The 26658-nt window shown below is 44.2% G+C and overlaps 1 protein-coding gene across 12 annotated transcripts in view; it reads left to right on the top strand.

Annotated features, from left to right (window-relative positions):
- KIAA1217 (KIAA1217 ortholog) overlaps nucleotides 1-26658 on the top strand; it is a 445177-nt gene that overhangs the window by 371952 nt on the left and 46567 nt on the right. For all 12 annotated transcript variants that reach the window (XM_040434411.1, XM_040434414.1, XM_040434422.1 and 9 more), the window contains one exon: nucleotides 24609-25432. In XM_040434411.1, the coding sequence (XP_040290345.1) occupies nucleotides 24609-25432 (824 nt within the window). The remainder of the gene's footprint in view (nucleotides 1-24608; nucleotides 25433-26658) is intronic.

The following is a 26658-nucleotide window of genomic DNA, read 5'->3' as shown; positions in this document are numbered from 1 at the left end:
TTTCCTACAGTGGCCTAGTACAGGAGCGGATTGGCCATAGACCTTACAGGGAAATTTCCCAGTGGGCCGATGCCCAGGAGGCCGTCTGAGCCCTCCTTACGGCTGGCCAGTGTCCTGCTGGCAGTATTTTCTGATGGACTGTGGTATTTGGTTCTGTTGAGGTGGTATAATGTGCCACAATATGGTATTGCTGGTCCTGCCTTCCGTCAATTTGGACCCGACTACAAAATGGGGCCACTTTTAGTATTTTTTCCAGGGCCACTTTAAGTTTCCAGTCCGCCCCTGCCTTAGTATAATGGTTGTGGGCCACAAATGTTATATGGGGGAAGGTTTGCTAGCCTAATATGGTGCTTGATGAGGTCTACTGATCAAGGAAAGACGTCCTAGGATCCCAGGTCTGTAATGGATCCTTGGCTTGTTCTTCTATAGAATATAGCACTTTTTGCTGTGCTCACAGCTGTGTAGTCATAACTATAAGAATGAGGTTCTGTTAGGCGTTGTCTGCTAGATGTAGCATCATTTCTGTTTTCCATGACTGATGAGGAACCTGCACATGACAGAGACGGGTTATGAACAGTCTGATCTTCTCTCCAAACTTACTAGTGCTCGGTGATGTCAGTTCTTTATAGCTGCGTCGGGGAATTTTTCACTTCATACATCAGGCTTGGACCACGGCCATATATAAGTTGGTTGGCCTGAAAATAGCCAATGTGCGGAAATTGAGCATTCAACCTGAATCCAGTCCTTCGTTAAAGTCTCTCGTAGACTTTGAAATGTGAGTTACCGGTGACTACAGCAGCTTATTAAACAGGCCGTCTGCTTTATATCAGAGAAAGCCCGGGTATTAATATGGAAAGTGAGACAGTGCAGCTTCAGCATTGGGGAGAAATGTGACAAATCAATTAATGCTAAGAATGGGCTATTTTTATTGCACATGGACAATGCATTGCACATGGGAAGGATGAGGGAAAAGCGTCCTACAAGGCTTCTCAAACCTGGATACAGGCAGCTTTCTATCTAGGCTGCAATAGATACTAAATGCCTGTGGTCACGACCTTCAGAGCAATATATACAAGCCAAGATGTTTTTGCTACAACCATAATGTTTTTTTGTTTTCACGAAAATCTTTCCGAGTGCTATAATTACTTCCTCCGACTGCAAAACTTTTTAATAGACCTATAACTTAATTTGGCCTTAAACTATTTGATTTCACTCCAGATGGAGTGCGTTAATGCAGTAAGTTCATTACCCCCTAATTGTCACTTCAGGGCACTGGCTGGTGTTCACAATAGATCCTTCTACTTACTGCTTGATAGGGCTTTTGTAGAAGTCTTATCCGTTGACACGTACCCTTTAAGATATAGGGACCTAAAATGGACCCGTGACCCACGCACAATATGTTATGGCACTTGCTCTGCTTCATAGCATGGGTGTGCAAAATGGTATGATGGTCCTATAGCAGAATGAACATTTCCCTTGGCACCCCCCATGTTGCCACCTGAAATCATTGGCGCTTCACAGGTTGTGTAATGCATGCCCAATGGTGCGGAGGGACAAGGGTGAAACTATATAAAGGTCAAGAGGTTGCATCCCTGAAAAAATAGCACAATAGATCACTTACCCCTTGATATTTGGGATTCTCTTTTATACATTTATTATTGGGACCAAGGAGCATCGACTTGGGCCTTTGAGGAGGAGAAGTTTGTGGATTCTAGAATTGGGGTAGAGAAGAGACAACACCATGATATGCTGTCTTACAGGCCACTATACAGGGATTCCTATAGCAAAGATTAAAAAGGGTTTTAACCTATGCTCGAGTTAGGTCATCAGTATCAGATCCATGAGGGTCTGACTCCTAGGACCCCCACTGATAAGCTGTTTGAAGAGGCCACAGCACTCCACTGAGCACTGGGCCGGTGACATCACGTTCATCGGCCTAGGTGCAGCTCAGTCCCATTCATGTGAATGGGATTGAGCTGCGATACCAAGCACAGCCGCTATCCAATGTACGGCGCTGCGCTAGGCTGTAAGGAGGCCTCTTCAAACAGCTGATCAGAGGTGGTGCTGGAGTCAGACCCGCGACGATCAGATATTGATGACCTATCCAGAAGACAGGTCATAAGAATTGCATTCCTGGAAAACCCCTTTAAAAAGGGACCTCCATTATGGTGCAAGTTTTGCCAGACAGGACCCAGTGCTTGTTTCCTTGTTCCTCCTTCACCTCTTTTCAGTCGCCCCTTGAGCCTCTTCCCAACCTCCTTGCTTGCTAACGATGCAGCTTCTCTGGAGAGGAGAGTCCTACACGGTAACAAAGGGGAGGGGACCAACCAGGCCAGGGCCCCCTGCTCTCCAAGGGCGCAGCCCTAGGTTAAGGTAGGTTTGAGGCCAGCACAGAATCCCGAAGGCGCTTTAAGAAAAGTAAAAGTTTGAGAGCAATATTTCTGGAGCAGCTAAAATTGCAGGGGCTTGTCCTAAATACACCTGTTGTCACCACCAAGGCAGAAAATAAGGGTCATTACAAGAACAGTCACCTGCTGCGGTACGGTGTGTGACTGCGGCTTGTGTGGTGCGAGCCGCCTCTCTCCGAGGCATCGTACACATTCACATGGGAGCTGAGCGAGGACAAAAGAAGCGTAATGATAGCGATGAGAATAATACAGCAACAAGCAAATTAGACTTATTTCACTCCGTAAGCCCTGTCATTTCTCTCCTGCAATCACCGCATCTTATCTGCTTTTGTAGCTAGCGCCAGGCTATCAAGTCAGCAATCACCGCTTTTGGAGTGATATCGCGGTGCCGCTGGATGGATGAATGTATTTGAAGTACAAGGACAAAGGGAAAAACTCTGCAAAAAAAAAGAAAGAAAGCCTATTCAGATATAAACAAGGTGCCCTAGAAATGAGCGAAAATGGGGTTGTACAAAAAAAGGGCTTTTTTCCGGAAACGGCGCCACACCTGTACATGGGTTGTGTCTGGTATTGCAGCTCAGCTCCATTGAAATGAAAAGGGCTGAATTGCAATACCGCCCACAACCTGGAGACGGTGTGGCGCTGTTTTTGGAAGAAAGTTTGGACATGTTTTTCTAATTTTATACAACCTATTTCAAGTGAAAGCCCACTTTTGGTCAAACAGCGCAAAATGCAAAAGAGGATGAGCATCCCTTACCCCCTTTTGTCTTCAGTCAGTAATAGAGCGGCCACGATTGCCCCCCAGCCATCTCCATGGGAGCCGCTCACAACTCGCTTTGGATGCAGTATTTTATAAATGATAAAGCTTAGAATACCCCTTTAAAGAGCACCGGTCGCCCCTCCTGATGTGTCTGGTTTAGTAACTACTTGCATTTCTCATGCAATAACTAACATGGAGCATCTTTTCTGATAACTCTGTTGTGTTATTCCTCTAGTATTCCTGCTAGAAGTTTAGGAATAAAGGTACAACTGAGTGTTACAGGTTGGGTCTGTGTCTCTGCTCAGTCTGAGGGCTCATGCACACGCACGGTCACTGTCCGTGGGACCTCCGCATGCGGATCGTGGACCCAATCACTTGAATGGGGTCCACGATCTGCATCCGACGGTCCGCACCGCAAAAAAGTAGTGAATGCACAACTTTTTTTGGCGTTGCGGAGGCACGGACAGAAAACCCACGGAAGCACTCCATAGTGCTTCCGTCGGCTTCCGATCCGTGCCTCCATTCCGCACAGCATCTCTTGGATTGCGGACCCATTCAAGTGAGTATGTGGGCCGCAATATGGCAACGGCCGTGTGCATGAGCCCTGACTCTGACAACACTGATTGGACCGTCTTAGACTGTGCAGTGCCACCCCCCCCCCCCCAACTGGTAACACCCAGTTGTATCTTTCTAGCCGGTATAATAGAGGGATGGAGCAACATAGAGTCATAAAAATAAATGCTTCAGAATACTTAGTTCATGCGAAACACAACAATTTATTAAAGCGGACATGTCAGGAGAGGTGACGAGTCCTCTTTAAAGAGAGAACCTTATTGGACAGAAGGACAGAGACCTGAAAACTCGCTGGACTTTACCGGACATAGATCTCGTGCAAGACAAACACTGGTGCATGCACAGATGGAAAATGTCCAGATCCCTGTCGTATCCCAATATAGTCAGTGGGGTCCGGCGGTGAACGGCAGTATCTGGCTATGGCGGAACAGCCTGCCGGATTTAAAAAACGTAGATGGGAAAGGAGCTGTATTTAACTGGACAGTTGTCTTTCACCCTAGTCTCCTGACTAGTGATGAGCGGCAGGGGTCATATTCGAATTCGCAATATTTCGCAAATATTTAGTAGAATATTCAGCGAATATTCGCAAATTCGAATATTTATTATATTCTACATTTTTTTTACTCGTAAAATCAGCAATGTAATGATCGAATATAGTACTATATATTCATTTTTTTGAATATTTGTCATTGACGAATATTCTAAAAAAACAATATGTATTGAATATAGTACCATATATATATATTTTTTTTATATTTGTAATTTTTTTCCACCTGAAGTCCTGATTCCTCCCTGCTTAAATTGCTTGACAAGTAACTTAAGCAGGGAGGAATCATAACTTCAGATGAAAAAAAAATGACGAATATTCTAAAAAACGAATATATAGCACTATATCGAATATAGTGCTATATATTCCTTTTTGACCCACGCCTGTATTGATCGCGTAATGATCGCATATTACGCGATCATTACATTGCCGATTTTTCAAGTAGAAAAAAAATGACGAATATTCGAAAAACGAATATATACCACTATATTCGAAATATTTGCGAATTCTTGAAGTTGTGATATTCGCGTTAAATATTCGTAATTCAAATATTCGCGCTCAACACTACTCCTGACTATTCCTGGAATGCTGATAAAAGGAAAAAAGGATCGGCACTCACTTTTAGTATATAATCTTGTGATTTATTGTCACATCCCATTGACGCGTTTCGGCATACTCTCTGCCTTTATCAAGCTGACAGTTTAATAAAGGCAGAGAGTATGCCGAAACGCGTCAATGGGATGTGACAATAAATCACAAGATTATATACGAACAGCGAGTGCCGATCCCTTTTTCCTTTTATCTACATGGGACGCCTGCCCTGGGACACTCGCACCGCCACTCTATTTCCCGCAGTGCAGATTGATATAGTGTATACATACTCCTGGAATGCTGTCATCCAGAGGGCGTTAATGTCACCATTCTAGTATTACGTGTTACGTAAATCATTGTTTGCTCCTCCCAAAGAACTTTGGACTCTTGCGTCACTTCGTGTTTTCAATACTTCCCCGGATTAACTGAGTTTCAACTTCTACTTCTGTTCTATTTTTTAAAAGACAGTTTTTTTTTTTTAAAGAGTTTTGCTATTTTCCCAGAAATAGTGCCATGGACTACGTCTGATACGTCAGCTCTTTCTCAGTTAGGGCTCATGCACAGGAACGCATTTTATTTCCATGTCCGTTCCATTATTTTTGCAGACCATATACGGATCCATTTGTTTCAATGGGTCTGAAAAAAAATATTAAAATTACTCTGTATGCACACAGACGTCATCCGTATTTTTTGCGGACGGCGTGTGCATGAGCCCTTATAGGAATAGAGCCGAGTTGCAATGCCGGTCACCTCCTGTATACAAGGGAGGCACTGTTGCTGGAAGAAAAGTAGTCCCTTCTTCCTAATCTTGATAAAAAACCCATTTAATATATTGCTCCTAGGGACGTTCTCATTAGGAGGGAGATGTATCATGGGAGACATTGTTGTAAAGTCAGCTTTGCCACAATTTTCAGCAAATTTATCGAATGTTGCAGGACGTTGAATACATTTGTTGCATCTTTAAGACTAACATTTCTATGCCACATTTTTACTGGAACAAAACAATAGCTGACCTTAGGGAGACCAGCTACAGAAAACACTGTGGAGCCTCATTTAACCCCTTAAGGACCGGGCTCATTTTCACCTTAAGGACCAGGCCTTTTTTTGCAAATCTGACCAGTGTCACTTTAAGTGCTCATAACTTTAAAACGCTTTGACTTATCCAGGCCATTCTGAGATTGTTTTTTCGTCACATATTGTACTTCATGACACTGGTAAAATGAAGTAAAAAAAATTATTTTTTTTGCACAAAAAAATACCTAATTTATCAAAAATTTGAAAAAAATTAGCAAATTTCAAAGTTTCAGTTTCTCTACTTCTGTAATACATAGTAATACCCCAAAAAATTGTGATGACTTTACATTCCCCATATGTCTACTTCATGTTTGAATTGTTTTGGGAATGATATTTTATTTTTTGGGGATGTTATAAGGCTTAGAAGTTTAGAAGCAAATCTTGAAATTTTTCAGAAATTTACAAAAACTCAATTTTTAGCGACCAGTTCAGGTCTGAAGTCACTTTGCGAGGCTTACATAATAGAAACCACCCAAAAATGACCCCATCTAAGAAACTACACCCCTCAAGGTATTCAAAACTGATTTTGCAAAAATTGTTAACCCTTTAGGTGTTGCACAAGAGTTATTGGCAAATGGGGAGGAAATTTGAGAATTTCATATTTTTGTCAAATTTTTCATTTTAATCAATTTTTTCCACTAACAAAGCAAGGGTTAACAGCCAAACAAGATTGTATCTTTATTGCCCTGACTCTTATGTTTACAGAAACACCCCATATGTGGCCGTAAACTACTGTACGGCCACTCAGCGGGGCGTAGAGTGAAAGGTGCGCCGTTTGGTTTTTGGAAGGCTGATTTTTATGGACTGGTTTTTTGACACCATGTCCCATTTGAAGCCCCCTGATGCACCTCTAGAGGAGAAACTCCCTAAAAGTGACCCCATCTAAGAAACTACACCCCTCAAGGTATTCAAAACTGATTTTACATACGTCGTTAACCCTTTAGGTGTTGCACAAGAGTTATTGGCAAATGGGGATGAAATTTGAGAATTTCATTTTTTTGCCTAATTTTCAATTTTAACCCATTTTTTCCACTAACAAAGCAAGGGTTAACAGCCAAACAAGATTGTATCTTTATTGCCCTGACTCTGCCGTTTACAGAAACACCCCATATGTGGCTGTAAACTACTGTACGGGCACACAGTAGGGCGTAGAGTGAAAGGTGCGCGGTTTGGTTTTTGGAAGCCAGATTTTGCTGGACTGGTTTTTTGACACTATGTCCCATTTGAAGCCCCCCTGATGCACCCCTAGATTAGAAATTCCATAAAAGTGACCCCATCTAAGAAACTACACCCCTTAAGCTATTCAAAACTGATTTTACAAACTTTGTTAACCCTTTAGGTGTTGCACAAGATTTAATGGAAAATAGAGACACAATTTCAAAATTTCACATTTTTGGCAGATTTTCCATTTTAATATTTTTTTTCCAGTTACAAAGCAAGGGTTAACAGCCAAACAAAACTCAATATTTATGGCCCTTATTCTGTAGTTTACAGAAACACCCCATATGTGGTTGTAAACCGCTGTACGGGCACACGGCAGAGCGCAGAAGGAAAGGAATTCCATACGGTTTTTGGAAGGCAGGTTTTGCTGGACTGTTTTTTTTGGCACCATGTCCCATTTGAAGCCCCCCTTATGCACCTCTAGAGTAGAAACTCCAAAAAAGTGACTCCATTTTTGAAACTACGGGATAGGGTGGCAGTTTTGTTGGTACTAGTTTAGGGTACATATGATTTTTGGTTGCTCTATATTACACTTTTTGTGCAGCAAGGTAACAAGAAATAGCTTTTTTGCCACGTTTTTTTTTTTTGTTATTTACAACATTCATCTGACAGGTTTTATCATGTGGTAATTTTATAGAGCAGGTTGTCACGGACGCGGCGATACCTAATATGTATACAATTTTTTTTATTTATGTAAGTTTTATACAATAACTTCATTTTTAAAACCCAAAAAATGTTTTAGTGTCTCCATAGTCTAAGAGCCATAGTTTTTTCAGTTTTTGGGCGATTATCTTGAGTAGGGTCTAATTTTTTGTGGGAGGAGATGACGGTTTGATTGGCACTATTTTGGGGTGCATATAACTTTTTGATCGCTCGCTATTACACTTTTTGTGACGTAAGATGGCAAAAAATGGCTTTTTTTACACCGTTTTTGTTTTTTTACGGTGGTCACCTGAGGGGTTAGGTCATGTGATATTTTTATAGAGCCGGTCGATACGGACGCGGCGATACCTAATATGTATACTTTTTATTTTATTTATGTAAGTTTTACACAATGATTTCATTTTTGAAACAAAAAAAATCATGTTTTAGTGTTTCCATAGTCTAAGAGCCATAGTTTTGTTCAGTTTTTGGGTGATTATCTTGAGTAGGGTATGATTTTTTGCGGGATGAGATGACGGTTTGATTGGTACTATTTTGGCGTACATGCAACTTTTTTGATCACTTTTATTACTTTTTTTGGGAAGTAAGGTGGGCAAAATTTCAATTTTCTCATAGTTTTTATTTTTTTATTTTTATGGCGTTCACCGTGCGGGGAAAGTAACATGACCGTTTTATAGATCAGGTCGTTACGGACGCGGCGATACCTAATATGTGTAGTGTATTTTATTTTTTTAATTTTTATTCAGTGATAAATGTTTTTTTTTTTATCTTAACTTTTTTCACTTTTTTTTACATTTTTGTGACCCAGACCCACTTGCTTCTTGAAGATCCAGTGGGTCTGATGTCTGTATAATACAGTACAGTACAATATATATTGTTCTGTACTGTATTTTACTTACACTGAACAGATCTATGCTTTTAGCACAGATCTGTTCAGCACCATGGACAGCAGGACGCCTGAGCAGGCGTCCTGTTGCCATGGGAACCTTCCCCGTCTGCTCAGAACTTCGCAGACGGGGAAGGGTAAGCACGGGGCTGAGGGGGGCTCTCTGGGGGCTCTCTCCCTCTCCATCGGGGGGCTGCAAAGGCACAGCAGCCCCCCGATGGAGAGGGAGGGAGCTCCCTGACCGATGACAGTTAACTTTTTCCATACAGCGGTCCGTACGGACCGCGGTATGGAAAGGGTTAAACGGCTGACATCTTCACAGATGTCAGCCGTTTATACCAGGGTGCCAGCAATGTGCTGGCACCCTGGTATAACCACTAGAAGCCAACGATCATTCATGGGGAGGCGGGCGGGGGATCGCGATCCCGCCTGCCGCACCGCCCGCCTCCCGCAACGCCCCCACCGCCTGCGACACCCCCCCCCCCGCACCACCCTCCGGCATAAAATCGTGCAGGGGTGCAGGGGGGGGGGTGTGAAAAATATTTATTTTAGCCACTCTAAAGTTTCTGATCCCCGCGGTCAGGGACCGCGGCGATCAGAAACTGCAAAAAGCGCAGCAAACCGCAGGTCTGAATTGACCTGCGGTTTGCTGCGATCGCCGATACGGGGGGGTCAAATGACCCCCCCCTGCATTGTTACGGGATGCCGGCTGAATGATTTTAGCCGAAATCCCGTTCCAATTAACCCCTGGGGCGCCGGAATACAGATTTTAAGTCAGGACGTACCGGTACGTCCTGGGTCCTTAAGGACTCGGGAAATAGGGCGTACCGGTACATCCTGGGTCCTTAAGGGGTTAAGAGTCTCGACACAGCAATCCAAAGTGCAAAGCTCCCTGGGAAACAGTGATATGCAAAATAATTGTGGAGCCCCAGTTAAGCCAGATATCCCTCAAAGGAACGAAAACCAAGCGAAGGGGTGTCCCCATTACAGAGATCACCAAATCCACCATATTAAGTGGCCCCTATGTCAAGATCCCGCTCTGTAGCTGGTCTCCCTAAGGTCAGCTATTGTTTTGTTTGAGTAGTCTCCAAGGCATTGCTCCAAGGTTAGCCAGAATCCTACTCCACACTGATGAGGGGCAACACCCCGAAACAGCCGTCTGTGGATGGATAACTGGTTTAGGTCCTCCCCGTCACATCCTTAAAGCTTGTAAAAGAGCCGGATCTTGACATAGGGGCCACTTAATATGGTGGATTTGGTGATCTCTGTAATGGGGACAACCCTTTGCTTGGTTTTCCTTCCTTTGAGGGATATCTGGCTTTCACTGTGTTGAAGACCCATAACTGGGGCTCCACGGTTATTTTGCATATTACATTTTTACTGGAGTGATACTGAGACAATTTTAGCCAAGTCGCAGTTGATAGATTGGACCAACAGGCTAACCGCGTCCACTTTCTCACCAGTTCAATGAAAAGTGATGCAACATTTTTTTGCCCAAAAAGTTACAAAAACCTCTATTTTTGCAACTTTTTTGGAGCCAGAATTCTGGAGAGCAGGGCTGGATAAATCCTCCCTTGGATTGTCATATCTCAAATCGATAAGCATGGAGGGAGCCTCGTTTTTACAGACCGAGACCGTTCTTGCCTTTGCACCTGTTGTCGCACAGCACTGTCATCAGTCTTCAAAGTCACATCAATGATATTCTCCTGACTATCTGATTGTCGCCCGGGTGGCTGGAAGCAGACCTTCGAGGCTTGTACTGAATTTTAATTAGACTTCATTTACGTACAGAGTGATCTATATTTATTACAAGGACCTCTAGCAGTACAATCCCTGCCATGAGCTAGACGCTCAGATGACAACGTTTTCTGCAAACGTAGAGCCATGTGATTTCACCAAATTAATTTTTCGTAGGTTCCTTCCATCTGGTAAATAGCTCGTTATGCCTTAGAAATGTTTACATGATGATTAACATTAGAAACAATGGTTTTGACAAACAGGATGAGTATAATAAATGTAACAAATGTCACTTCCTGTCACTTCCTGTCTCCTCTCTTCTGACTGATCCCTTGTCAAGGTTAAAACCAAATCAGACAACAGCTTCAAGGGAACCTGTCATGGTGTCTGATCTGCAGGCAGCACATTATAGAGCAGGAGGAGCTGAGCAGATTGATATATAGTTTTATGGAAAAAGATTAATTTGTATTTTTTTATTTATTTTAAAGGCTATGGACACTTTTGGGACTTTTTTTTTATTGCATTTTACTCATCTTGGACTAAAAATAATTTTTTAAATCGACCTTCATTAAAAAGGTTCAGTCGTTTCCTGAGCTACAAGGGCTAATAATCAGTCTGTTTGCAAGCTGTCTGTTTACTTTGAATCCAGTCATCTGACGGCTCATATGTGGCTCTTATCTCTGATCTTCTGACCTCCTAAACACTCATTAAAGCTCAATTCCTAGCAAGTTAATAAAAATATGACTTAAAGAAGTCTGTGCCAAGATTTACAGGATAGGTGATAAATGCCTGATCGTAGGGATTTGATTGCTGGGATCCCATTGATCATGGGTGGTGCAAGTGGTTGAACATACATGATGTCACTCTGTTCATCTGTAAAGGACTGACAGCGTGGAGAGGTCGGACTCCCACTATCCAGACACTTATCTCCTATCCTATGAATGGATAATAGGTTTACATTTTGGGACACCCACTTTTACACTAGATTTACACGGGCCGACAGTCGGCTGCTCGCCCAGTGAAGGAAACTGCTGTATTTACATGCAACAATCTCCTTCACAGCTGTTGCGATCACTCTTCACCTTAGGATCCATTCACATGTCCGCAATTCTGTTCCGCATTTTGCGGAACGGAATTGCGGACCCATTCATTTATGTGGGGCCGCACGATGTGCTTCCCGGATCCGGAAATGCTGAACCGCACTTCCGGGTCCGCATTTCCGTTCCCGAAAAAAATAGAACATGTCCTATTCTTGTCCGCAATTGCAGACAAGCTTAGGCATATTTTATTATAGTGCTGGCGATGTGCAGTCCGCAAAATGCGGAACGCACATTGCCGGTGTCCGTGTTTTGCGGATCCGCGGATCTGCAAAACACACACGGATGTGTGAATGGACCCTTACAGAATCATTATTTCTGGGCAGCAGATCACTGTTTAGACAGAATGATCTGCTGCCCAGAAACGATCATCGGTGGTGCCTCCACGAACGACAGGATCACCCGGTGAACGATAATGTTGCTTGTTCATCGGGTGATCAGCGGCACATTTAGATTGGTTCATCTAAATCAGGGGCGCACAACCTTTTCTGGTTGGGGGACACATTGTCAGCCTGAACCAATTCCAAGAGCCGAAATCAAAAGTTTAAGTGGTATACAACTGAAATATTGTATTTATGGCATATAGAACATAAATGTCTAGTTACACTTCTAGTACTGCCATCTAATGGGAGAATACATGAAAGATACATGTGAAGAGCCACAAGACATAAACATAGATGTCTGTTACTAGATGGTTGGGGGCCGCACAGAATGGTATTGAGGCCCCCGGGCCTCAGGTTGTGCACCCCTGATCCAAAACCACCATTAGTCAACTGCTGTTTTATCCCCAGTAGTAATCTGGGAAAATGTAGAGGCACAAGTTCTTGTTCTAAAAGTACTTTAGAAAACTCTCTGTCCACGGAAAACTGAATAAAGTTCCATAATGAAGTTTATACTTGTGTCATGACAGACGGCAAAAAGATCCTAATCCTGGAGCACCACAATGGTCTCCACTTCGGTGCAGAGAATTGCAACATGCAAAACACAATTCTATACAAGTGCATGCTAAAAATGGCCCAAGGACTGGTACACTGACCTGTAGATGTATAGATATATATAGATGTGGCTGTACACTAAGAAGGAGTGACGAGGGAAAGGACATTTCTGTCTGGAGGTAAAGAGGGACATCTGCTTGGGTATGTCAATTTACACACTTTCAACTGAATTTATAAATATTAGAAACTCACATTCTAAGAGGAGGATGGCTAAAGTTTTTGGGTGGTGGGCTGTAAGATATAGAAGTCAATGTCTCAAAGTGGGGGACCACCCGGTATCAGTGATTTCAGAAAAGAGTTGTTACATGTATGTGATGTGTTGTGGGACATATATATACATGTCATTTACATCCAGTTCTTGGTTATAATGTCAATGTTGACCAGAACTTTGCAGTACATTTCTTTAGACTTCTTCAAGTTTCCATCGGTGAAGATAATGACCATCGATGGTTAGAGCTGCTCAAGTTCATTATATATGTGATTTGACTAATATTCTCTAGTATTCAGGATTTCAAAACCCGGAATTGAGACTTTGTGTCAAGATTTGTCATTCAAGAATGTGACATTTTGATTTGGCACAAGATCTTGTTACATTTGGTTGGATGTTTGACTCCATCTCGTCCTGTCGTTGTATTCTGCGTTGGGGTAGAGCTAAAGATTATATTTAATACGTGCAATAAAGAACGCCCTTTTGCCTCTCAAAGATTTTTCACCCGTTCCTCCTCTGCCTTTGCAGAACCACAATGGGAACCGGTAATTTTCTGTGACTTGGCTTCAGAACATGTGGTTAACGTCACACTAGCAAAGTTAGTGGTTAAATCAGAGGGGGAACAAGATGATGATTTGCCATCTGGCCGTAGACTCTGAATGGCAGCTAGATTGTAACGTGACCCACAGTAAACACATTGCTTGAAAACCTTTGTCACTTTACCACAACTCTTCATTACGCAGCGAGGCTCGTTTGTCAGATGGTTCCACCCAAATAGTAAATCTAGAAAAGGAGAAAAAGGCCGGCTACAGTTGGCTTCACCTGCCCCACGAAGGATCTCCTGTCTGACTAGTAGAATGACCACCATCTCCACTAATGTCCTTAGTCAGCTCGGGTGAAAGTGCATATAAGCAGTATGTGGGAGTTGCTATCCCTTGGTATTGATGATATCTAAACCAACAATAAAATTCAAGAAAAAATACTGTTTTTGCACAGCAGTAGTCCTCGGGGGTGGGTCTGCTGGCCTCTACGGACAATAGACAAATATTTGCATGACGTTAATTTGCATTAATGCACTCCCATAAGCTCAGATGGCGTTAAAGGGGTTGTCCCATCTGAGACACTGGTGGCATATCTCTAGACATACCTCTATGACCCGCTCCCATCTCCAGAACGGAAACCTAAAAGTGAGGGAGAGCAGCTGTACATGCGCAGTGTGCTCTCCATTCATTTCTTTCGTATTTCTGAAAATAGCGGAGTGACTTCTGGGTCATTTTGGGCCGTTCCATAGAAATGAATGTAAGGCAGTCGTGCATGTGCGTCTGCTCTCTACTCAATTCTATGGCCCTGTTCTGGAGATAGGTGCGGGTCCTTCAGGTCCACACAGATCAATGTATGCATAAAAGTCAGAGTCATGTTTTTTTTTTTTTTTTTTTAAATAGACTCTTTTAAAGGGGTTGTCTCATCTGAGACATTGGTGGCATATTGCCAGGATATGCCACCAATGTCAGACAGGTGCGGATCCCAACTCAGGGACCCACACTTATCTCCAGAACCAGACACCCGAAGTGAATGGAAAGCAGTAGTGCATGTGTGACCGCCCTCCATTCATTTCTATGGGAGTTCCAAAAATAGCTGAGCCAGCTCGCAGTCCAATAAAAGCGAACGGCTCGGCGGCCGCGCTGCGGTGCATTTTTACATTAATTTCTATGGGACCTCCGAAAATAGCCAAGCACGCTTGCTTTCTTTAGAACTCCCACAGAAATGAATAGAGAGCACACTGCGCATGCGCAGTGCACTCACCTTGACTTTCGGGGACCGGTTTTAAAGATGGGCACGGGTCTTAGAGATGGGACCTGCACCTATCGGACTTTGATGGCATATGCTAGCGATATGCCACCAATGTCTCAGATGAGACAAACCCTTTAAGTTCTATGTTCATTTATCTAGGACTTTTACTAAACTACTGGAAAATGAAGCATTTGGAAAAATTAAAGGGGCAGTCTCACTTCAGCAAATTGCATTAATCTAATCTAATGTATTGTGATTGTCCATATTGTCTCCTTTGCTGGCTTGATTCATTTTTCCACTGCATTATACACTGCTTGTATTCAGGGGTCCTGGGGATGGGATCTGCTGGGCATGCGTGCCTATGTGCACTGCCATGATCCTAGGTACAGGGAGGCTGATGCCTTTTCCTATAGTGTACAAGCACGACCACCGCTGCTGGATTCCAGGGTGGTCGTAACCCCTGGATGTGAGCAGTGTATAATGTGATGGGGAAAAATGAATCCAGCCAGCAAAGGAGGCAATATGGACAATCACAATACATTAGTAAGTGCCTGGTATTAACTTTCTCTACATGATAAATGCCATTTGCTGAAGTGAGACAACCCCTTAAGGCGATTGAGCTGAGATTAACAAAATATAAACTTCTAGTAGTGATAAGTCAATGATCACACAAGGTGGTACTCCCTTTTGGGTTCTGCAGCAGGGTATATGTTGAGGCAGTGGCACATTAATACCGGGTGGCATCTCCCCTTGCTGTGATACCGGTGTGCTCTTTTCCGGTAGTATATATAACATGCAAAGATAAAGGGGTCATCTCATTTCAAAAATTCTCATTAGGACATATGGACATCTCTATGATAAAGGGACTCCCTCTGTGAGCAGCCCTTACCCTGGCATACCCGTCACCTCCACGTATTACATGTTCACCCTTTTATGTGAATTCATTCCTGGCTGCATTGCATATTTATGGCCAGCAGAAGTTCTCCATACAGGCATGATAAAGGGGTTCTTGAGAAGAGACAACCCCTTTCAGTGTGTTGCATGGTTCACTGGCGATAACCATTATACACAATACAACGTGTATTTTGCCCATCAGAATGCCGGAAACCTGGCAGATCCCATTACAGTGATCAGCAATGCCAGTATTTTGTTCCTTCCCCGGAACAGAATAACGGAATTTTAAACCTTCCGCCCCCTCACCCACCTCCTCTGGTTGAACTTAATGGACATCCGTTTTTTTTTTTCCAACCATACAAACGATATAAAGCTGCATTCACACAAACATGTGACGGCCATGCCCGCATTGTGGACAGCAAACCGCAGATCCGCAAAACACGGGCACTGGTCATGTGCACCCCGCATCCCCGCTGACTTCTATGGATTCGCAATCCACAAGATGCGGCGAAAGATATTCTGTCTCTTGCGGCATGGAGGCACACACAGAGGGGCTTTCGTGTGTTTCCACATGCTTCTGGGTTCTTGCCTCCGCGCCACATCTTGTGGAACCATTGAAGTAATTGGGTCCACACCGCGATGCAGGCTACACACAGTCAGTCTGCAATATGGGCACGGCCATCACACCAGTGCATCCTTACTATGCGATATGTGAGTAACTTGCGGCACATTATATCTAACTATCTCTAACCCCCCCCAGTGTAAAAGTTAAAATCCAAAGCAAAAATAAAATTTTGGAATAGTTGAAATAGTTAAATTAATAACACAAAAGATCAAACACAAAAGAAAAAGGAAAGCGTCAGAGGAAAAGAGAGAAGGAGAAGAATACAAAAACCTACTATTTCAGATTTATGTCTGGCTCCGATATCAGTCTGCGCTACCCAGAGAATCTTCGCAGTCGCACAGTACAATTATGATATGTACATGTTTATCTCACCCAAAGTAATTAATATTATGGGGGGGGGGCAGGCAATCATTTGGATGTTATATAACTTGTATAGCGGCTGTGCTTGGCATTGCATTCACTTAAATGGGTCGGAGCTGTGCCTAGGCCATATGACCAACGAATGTGACATCACTGATCTAAGACGAAGCCCCAGCCCCTTCATACAGCTGATCGGCAGGGGTGACGGGAGTCGGACCCCCGTCGATCTGATATTGATGACCCATTCTGAGCATAGGCCATCAGTATCAAATTCTTGGAAAACCCCTTTAACCTCGCAGGAGAAGCTGAGAGAAGGCCACAAAGCTCACTGGAGCTCCGCAGCTTCCTCAAGCAGCTGATCTGTGGGGGTCCCAGGGGTCGGACCCCCACGAATCTCATATTGATAGCCTATCCTTTAATAAGCCGCTTCTTAGTTATATCCGGTCCTTCCCTCTCGGTTTTCTCAAAGGTAGAACTAAAGATGAGCGAATCTGTGAAAATGTTTCCCCCACAGGGTAATTTCTTATTTCTGTTCCATATTTGTAGTCTTTAGGAAGGCAGGGGCATAGCTATAGGGGAAGCGGCTGCTTTGGGGCCCGAACTCAAAAGGGGCCCATCCAAGAGAAGGACTATAAGATTTTATTGTCAGGGCCCCCTGAACAGTAATATACAATGGCATTATATACAGTGACACTGTAGGAAACAGATGGAGTGGCTGCTGGGCCTCGTCCGACTAGCCACAGGAGTGGGAGTTGCGAAGTTGTTGGGGGGGTCAAAAAGTTTCTGTGGGACCCAGTCAATTCTAGTTATGCCACTGATGCAGAGGGTGAAATGGTGATGCACAGGTTTATATTTTAGCCTCCATTGTGTTATAGTGAGGAACCTAAAGTGCACCTAACCTTTCGACAAACACTTCATTAACAGTGTGTGTACATGAGGAACAAAAATATTTCTGGCCATTATGTTACTTGTATCCAGCAATTTCTTTAGCCATTTTACCCTGTGCATGCTGAATGTCTAGTTTACAGTTCTCCCAGAGAGATGTGGGTGTAGACTAGCTTCCATCCACTGCTCACAGAAAGTAGAGGAGAATCTGCTTCCTAACCCTTTCTTACTCATTATGGAGGACATTACCGAGAAGTGCTGTAACGTTGTGAATAAAGCACTTGTGCTGAGATATAAGCTGCCTATTTAGCAGTGTAGTCTTTTTGTCTGTGTGTGTCTCATTCAGCTTCTGCACTCTCCTCCCCCCTTCCCTCTCCATAGACTTGTATTGATATGTGTAATATGATACTTCAGCAGAGCTGATCCGTCCTGGATGGGTTTAAGACATATAAAACCAATTAGCACAGGGGTAGGAAACCTCCGGCACTCCAGCTGTTGTAAAACTACAATTCCCAGCATGCGTACTTGCTCTTCTCAGAACTCTCAAAGAAATGAATGGAGTATGCTGGGAATGGTAGTTTCACAACAGCTGGAGTACCGAAGGTTGCTGATCCCTGAATTAGTACAAGAGGAGTGGGGAGGTAAACAGTTGATAACACGAGAACTAGATATTTCTCACTGATAAGATATATTACAAAGTTTCTTATGGTTGTTTGTACTATTGATTTATACAAAGCTGGGTGAAAAGTTAGTGACCATTTAAGCTACCTATGAAAACTATCTATCCAATTTTCCGATTCTCTCTACAGTCATTAGTGGCAGCCAGCAATTACAGCTCCTATAGGGGTTGTCACTCAACCTTTCATAGACTCCTGAGTGATAAAATTTGCTTAGTTAGGCCTCATGCTCACAACCGTGTCCGTATTTCGGTCACTGCCAGATATGGATACCTTCCATGTGTATTCTGCATTTTTCTCATTCCCATCAATAGAAATTTCTATTCTTGTCCAAAATACGGACAATAGGACATGTTCTATAATTTGCGGAACTAAAATTTGGATGCGTCTGTGTGTGCGATCCACCAAAAATGCAAGTCGTGTGCAGTGATCTACTGGGGTATGTTCACACTCGGCATATTTCTAAGGCAGAAATGCATTTCATATATTTGAATAGAGTTTGAGACATATGGGAAGGATTTCTATCGCGGTCATTTATGCAACAAGAATGCCACGTAAAAATGCCCTACCCTGTGGGAGCTGTAATAATGAATATATGGGTTGTCACTTACCTGCCAGAAACAAGTGCAACTATAGCTGGCCATACACTTTCAATACTTGGCCACCAAATTTTTAATTTGAATGACTTCTATTCCTAACAAACTCGATCATACCCGGGTTTGGCCAAGCATTCATGTGTATTCGGTGGAGAGAGGAGAATGGAGGTGGTTTATCTCCCAAGGATCGGGCGTGTTGAAATTCAGCATGTTCAATCCTTCCCCCCCCCCCCCCCCCATTTACAGTTTTGCAGTGGGACGCTGCCTATGCCCCATGTGAATACATTGATGCATTTATTCCTAGCAGGGTGCTGGGTCTTGTGCTGATGTGACTTATGTCCCATCTCGTAGGCCAAGGATTACTATCCGAGACGGATGTCTCTAAAAAGAAACACAATTTCCATCCTAATTATAACCTATGACTTGCACTAGACACGGGATTGCAGCAAATATTTCTTGCGGTGGATTTCACATGGTCTAAATTTCTTTCTTTGGCATCTGTTATTTTGCTTAAGTAATATTATGCTAAGATAAGTTTATTTGATTTGAAGGCTGATTTCACATGGGAGATGTTTCTGTCCGGCTGCTGTCCGAGCTTAGAATGGATAAAACCCGGACTAAAAGCAGTTCAAATAAATGGGTCTATGTATAGTGCTGTGCAGATGTTTCAGGCAGGTGTGGAAAAATGCTGCAAAGTAAGAATTCTTTCAAAAAGTGTTTTAGTTTATCAGTTCACAAAGTCCAATGAGGAAAAGAGAACTCTAAATCCAATCAAAATTTGGGGTGACTGCCCTTTGCCTTCTTATTGGGGTCCTGTGTAGAATAAATTTAAAATATTAACCTTACTATTTTTGAAAGCATTCTTACTTTGTAGCTTTTTTCCCACACCTGCCTAAAACCACAGCTCCGTGCAGAGAACTCTGCAGCATGCTCTCTTTTTTTTCCTGCAAGACTCATCCATTCATATGTCACCATATGGCTGGACCCTTAAAACTCGCTGTCAAGAGCACAGACAAATAGTGATGGACGAACATCTGCCAGGAACATCAAATGTTCGCGAACCGCAAGTTCGCAGCGGGTCCCATTCATTTTAATGGCAGGCGAACCTAAAAAAACCTTCAGCTCATATTTTCAGCCAAGAAATAATTACTAGAAGTGCACAAATAGTCCCACAACATGGACAGTGACATACCAGATGTGTTATTAGAATTTGCGATCTCCATTCATTATTCTTTCCAATGCGAAATATCGGCAATATAATTTTCGCGTACGCGCATGCACAAATGCACTATACAGTACCCAAATGCACTATAAAGAAAGTATATTGGCATATAACACCCCGCTTCAATCAGTATTTTTGGGGGACGACTGGTATATCACACCAGTAGAAATGATTTGTTCCAATAACGCTTGTCCCTCTATATACCTGCAGTATCGCAGCAGAACCGCACACAGCTGCCGCACAATACAAATGCGCTATAATATACTTTCTAACATAGAAAGTATATTATAACATTGTACAAGGAAGGCAATCCATTAGAATATACATGAAGATAAAACGTATCCTTTAATAATGTTACTATGAGGGTCCATTCACACGTCCGTAAGTGTTTTGTGAATCCGCAAAACACGGACATCGGCAATGTGCATTCCGCAATTTGCGGACCGCACATCGGCGGCACTATAATAGAAAATGCCTAATCTTGTCTGCAATTGCAGACAAGATAATAGGACATGTTCTATTTTTTTGCAGAAACGGAAGCACAGATGCGGAAGTGCGGATCCGCAAATGCGGTTGCGGACAGCACATTCCGGCCCCATTGAAAATGAATGGGGCTGCACCCGTTCCGCAAAATTGTTCCCGTTTTGCGGACGTGTGAATGGAAAAGATATCCCTCAAAATGAAAATAAATTTAATTATTAAAGTTAAGCAAAAAGCATAGATGTGGTCGGCAATAACAAGTGCTCGGCGGCATCAAATCAGAAACCATATGTCCTACCACAATCCGGGGGGTTCCAGTGCACATCCATGGATCCCGGAGGGAAAGCAAAAAACATCTATCCCTGGGCTAGATGATGATGTGGTATTGAAGGACAGGGTGGGCAAAGAACTGTCCCTGATATTGCCCTACAGGGGGGTGCTATTCTGGCCCTGATAGCCTAACCACAGACCACCCGCCCTGATAAGAGCGACCCCGTCCGGCAGGGCCGGCGTCATAACCCGGCATCCCCGGGCAAGTGCCGGGGCCCAATGCTCCTGGGGGGGCCCACTGAGCTGCTATGAGCACTTCCATCAATACAGATGGGAGCTCTCACTGCTGTCATTTCACATACGCAGTACCCCTCTGGTGGGCCCTCTGAGCTGCAGAGACTCAGGACACGCCCCCTCTACACAGGACACGCCCCCTCTACACAGGACACACGCTGCCTGAGGAGACTGGAGAGAGACCGCACGGCTGGAGCTGGAGCAGAGAAGTGTGGAGACAGTCTGTAAGTGAGTCTGCACTGTGACTGTCTCTTCTCTGTGGGACAGAAGGAAAGGGGGGGGGGACACTGCTGCTTCATTCTATTTAGTTGTGTTACTGTTTTATTAAGCTGATTGTCTCCATGACACCTGCCCCCCCCCCCCCCTATCCTGTCCTATATCACCCTCATGTAGCCCCTGCTGTCTCCTTTCCTCCCTCATGTATCCAGAGCTCCTGTTCCACCCTCCTATCTCCTGTTGCTGCCCTGCACAGACCTCCTGCCACTACTTGTATGAATCCCCCTCAGAGCCCCTTCAACCTACTTGCTGTGTCCACCCCTCCTGTCCATCCAGGGCCCCGGGCCCCTGTCTCACTCCTCTGCCTCTCATTATGGTGGCATCTGAACCGCATTCACCATAAGGACCTTCTAACATCACAGGGTCATGTGACTGTGCCCCCCACCCCGTACTGTGCCCCTTTATACCCTGCATTGTGCCCTCTTACCACACTCTGTGCAGTGCCCATAGTCATTCCCTGTACTGTGCCCTCTTATACCCTTTTATCCGGTCACTGTATGGTGGTTTTATCCTTGTATGGCGGTGTTATCACTATATGGCGGTGTTATCACTATATGGCGGTGTTATCACTATATGGCGGTGGTATCCAATAACTGGATGGCCATAACTGTATCCCTTTCTGCCCACACCACTTTTTTTAGACCTGGCATGAGCGGGAAAATATGCAGATTGCGGTGTTAAGGACCTTTGCGCCACATCTGTGTCAGAAATACGCCTAATATAGACGTATTTCTATATAATAAATGACCCCCTAATCGTATGATTATTCGGGGGGTGGGGCTAATATCTTTATATTATATAGATTCTAGTGTATTATACTGTGCCCTGTATTTTCCAGTAGAAAATGATCCTTGGGAAGCACAGTCCTCACCCCGACCACCAGGACCAGGTAGCGCTCTGTCAGTACATGGCGGCCTCCCCTCTCCTCCACGCTGCTCCGCTGTGTACTGGGGCTTATTCTGACACTAGGGCTGGGTTCACATCACATTTTTGCCATCCATTTAATGCATACTGAAAATGTATGCATTGACAGATGCCTCAGACTGATGCCGTACAGTGACTTCCGTTCACCATACAGTTCCATGGTAAAAAAACATATACGTTAACGTATGCATTTTTTACTTGACTCTGCAGGATACAAAAACATGGAGTGCTGCACATGTGTATACATCAAACCGATAGGAAAAACGTAATGTGAACACACATTGGGGGGGAGGGGGGCGTACTAAATTTTGCTGTGGGGCCCAGTCAGTTCTAGCTCCATCACTGCACATCTCCTTCTCTCCTCCAGGCCTGGCTCACTGCTGCAGCGGGCCGCCGTAGAGAAGGAGCGCAGGGAGCTGCGGTTAGTGAATGACAGGACCACCAGCTCCCCTGCAATGATAGGTATGTGAGGGGGCCACTGGGGGGTCATTCATCACATTGTGAGGGTCCCTTACACAGTATAATGACTCCCAGTGCCCCCCATTTAGTATAATGATCCCCATTGACCCTCCATTTAGCATAATGACCACCAGATCCCCCATTAAATATAATAACCCCTCGTGCCCCCTCCATACAGTATAACCCCCAGTGTGGGGGCGACTGGGGGTCATTATTCTGAATGGAGGGTCACTGTGGGGTCATTATACTGTGAGGGCCCTTTACATAGTATAATGACCCCCAGTGTCCCCCATTTAGTATAATGATCACCAATGACCCTCCATTCAGTATAATGACCCCCAGAGCCCCCTCCATACAGTATTCCCCCCGTGTGGGGGCTACTGGGGGTCATTCAGGGCCGGCTCCAGGTTCATGTGGGGAGCTGGGAGCTGCGGTTAGTGAATCACAGGACCACCAGCTCCCCTGCAATGATAGGTATGTGAGGGGGCCACTGGGGGGTCATTCATCACACTGTGAGGGTCCCTTACACAGTATAATGACTCCCAGTGCCCCCCATTTAGTATAATGATCCCCATTGACCCTCCATTTAGCATAATGACCACCAGAGCCCCCATTAAATATAATAACCCCTCGTGCCCCCTCTATACAGTATAACCCCCAGTGTGGGGGCGACTGGGGGTCATTATTCTGAATGGAGGGCCACTGTGGGGTCATTATACTGTGAGGGCCCTTTACATAGTATAATGACCCCCAGTGTCCCCCATTTAGTAATGATCACCAATAACCCTCCATTCAGTATAAATACCCCCAGAGCCCCCTCCATACAGTATTCCCCCAGTGTGGGGGCTACTGGGGGTCATTATTCTAAATGGGGGCGACTGGGGGTTATTATTCTGAATGCAGGGCCACAGGTGGTCATTATACAGTGGGGGGGAATTGGGGGTTCATTATACTGTGTGAAGGGCCACTAGTAGTCATTATACTGTATAGGGGCCACTGGGGGTCATTATACCGTGTAGGAGCCACAGGGGGACATGTCAATGTAAAAAAATGCCTCATGGGGGCCCACTGGGATTTATCGCCCAAGGGCCCACATGAACCTGGAGCCGGCCCTGCCGTCCGGAACCTTACCCTATATAAAAATGGCCCTAGTAAGCCCTCAGCCCCTGACTTCCAGGTGATCACTATATAGATCTATGTGTTTTTGACTCATTATAAAAGTATATTATAAGTATATCGCACCCCTCTGTGTATCACACCTATCGATAGCACACCTATACCAGTCCTTAAAATGACTGTTGTGGCCCTATTAGCTAGCGTTTGGTGTCCCTAACAGTCTGTCCCTGCTCCACACAGCAACCTCTCCCTACACTGGCAAAACACTGAATGTAAAATGGCGGCCAGATCAGGTTTATTTATTAGGTAGGGGGTATGTCCATGTGCTGAAACATCTCAATTGGCTGTCCTGTACCACCTGATGGATGTGTCATGGGTCAAAGTTCTTCACAATGTAAAAAAATATGGCGGGCCCGAATATCTCCATATGTTTGCATTTTCGGGGAATCACAAACACACAAAGTTCGCCGCGAAACAACCGCTGGGCGAACCGCAAGGCCATCTCTACAGACAAATTTGCTATCAGCCATCTTACAGAGACCATAAAGAGGGTTAATTAAGAATCCAGAACCAGTGCCACTTCTCTCATGATGGCCAAAATTATAACCTGCCAGGGCTGGTTACAATTGTAGCAAACAACACAAATAGTGTAATTCTTCATAGAGATTAATCAAATCCATCCGGTATCTGTGGTTTCTAAATCTAGACTCTGTTTCTGTGAATAATATTTCTTCTCATTGAACATGAGATTAGAAGCAGAAGCATCCATAGGCTGTGTGTGGTATGGCAGCTCAGCCCCATACCTTGGAATAAGGTGACATCTATTGAATACCCAATATCTTGTACCTATAACTTATCCAGAGAGGAAATGTTAAAAGTTAATTAAAATGTATTACCTGACCTTTTATAATGTTTCTGTGAGTGGATTAAGATATTGATCAGTATGAAATCTCTAAAACGTTCTTCTTGTTTCCACCAGATGCAAAGAGAGATTGCCTACAACGTTCGAGAAGGCCCGGTAGTCCACCGGCCTGGATCAGCCACATACCCCTCTCATGGAGGCCCAATATCTCCACCTCCTACCCCTGTGCCACATTCCATGCCACCTTCTCCATCCAGGATTCCATACGGTGGGGGGCGTCCACCGGTTGGACAGACTAACACAACAATGCCAAGGGAAAGGTTGTCCAGCTTGCCTGTCTCAAGATCTATATCTCCTAGCCCCAGTGCCATCTTGGAAAGGAGGGACGTGAAACCAGATGAGGATATGGGCAACAAAAATCTCCAACTGATGCGAAATGACAGCATGTATACGGATCCCTACATGTACCACGAAGGCCGGATGAGCATCGCTTCTTCACATGGCGGGCACCCCCTTGACATGCCAGATCACCTTATTGCTTTTCACAGAGGGTCGATGAGGTCTTCAAGCACTTATTCAAACACTTCTATGCAAGTGGAAATGATGGAACAATCGGTCTATCGACAAAAGAATCGGAAACACTCAGAAAGTCATTTGCCAGCCCTTGGATCTAAAACTCCTCCAGCCTCACCTCACAGAGTGACTGACATAAGGATGATGGAGATGCATGGTCATAATCCTCATGGACCTCCCCATGGTATACACAGTGAGAGGTCTTCTCCAATACGACAGTCCTTTAAAAAAGATCAGGGTCCTGGAGTATTTGTCGAGGCCAAAGTCCGGAACACTGGTGGAATACTTGGTATGGCTGATATAGTCCCCTCTCCTGCTGAGAAGCAAATGTATGCTGGATATGGAGCTCCCAAAGATAATTATACACGGTAAGGATGCAGATACAGGTAGACAACCAAGTATTGCAGACATTCATAATTATATGCTAAATTGAAGTCCAAAGTGTGATGATGAGGACTAGGGACGAGCGAATCTTCGGTTCGGGTTGTGGTATAATGTGAATTGCGTTATGGATTCCGTTACCACGGACCATAACGCAATTCCATGACGGAATTCATAATGCATTCTGTCATAATAGAAGTCTATGGCCTGCATAACGGAGCCGTCCGGTTTCCGTTATGCTGGAGTCCTCTCCGTTTTGCAGCCCATAGACTTCTATTATGACGGTATGAATAACTAAATGCCTCTAAAGGCCTTCCGTTATGTATTCCGTCATGGAATTGCGTTATGGTCCGTGGTTACGGAATCCATAACGCAATTCACATTATACCACAACCCGAACCGAAAAATAATTTCAAATTTCAAAACATGAAATTCGCTCATCCCTATAATGAGGACCATAGTAAATCAGCAATTTCCTAGATGTCTTACTGGAAAACTGTACTGTACTTGCCGTTACACTTACTCTTATCTTCTACCCCTTTATCGAAGATCCTCATGTCTAGTGATGAGCGAAGTATTTGAAAATTAGATTTGGCTGCTTTGTCGAATTTTACAAAAAAATTTGCTCTGTGACGAATTACGGAGCGCATTTCTTTGTAAGTAGTTGGTGCGAGGACAGGGAGTGGCGATTGGGCCGCTCCCCATCATTGTACCCCTCAGATGCCGCGTTCATAGCTGATTGCGGCATCTGACAGCAATAACACAGTGTAAAATAAAAAATCATACTTACCTCATCCAGTTGATTGTGACGACCCGGCCACCGCCATCTTGAGTGAAGATCGTCACGTCAGCCGCTGTGGTGACGTCATACGTCACTGCACACGGGATTTCGGATGACATCTTAAATCAAGATGGCAGCGGCCGGCTCGTCGCAATCAAATGAGTATTTTTTTTAAATGTTTTTACATTTTTTACCTTCATTCAGGGAAAATCGATTCACTACCACGAAGCACGAGGAAATTCAGCTTAGCGGCACATCGAATTTTCCCTGAAATTCGGATCTATTCGCTCAACGCTACTCATGTCCTTAGCATATACAGTATATGCAAATTTAGACCAGAAGACGAGAGACTTCTTTGTAGCATTAGCAAACAATCACTGTAAAGGCCTCTTTCACACGACCATTTTTTTTTTCCGTTTACTGGCCGTTTTT

Source organism: Bufo bufo, chromosome 5 (genome assembly GCF_905171765.1).
Source record: "Bufo bufo chromosome 5, aBufBuf1.1, whole genome shotgun sequence".
NCBI classification, from domain to species: Eukaryota; Metazoa; Chordata; class Amphibia; order Anura; family Bufonidae; genus Bufo; species Bufo bufo.
This window is presented reverse-complemented; position numbering and strand designations above follow the sequence as displayed.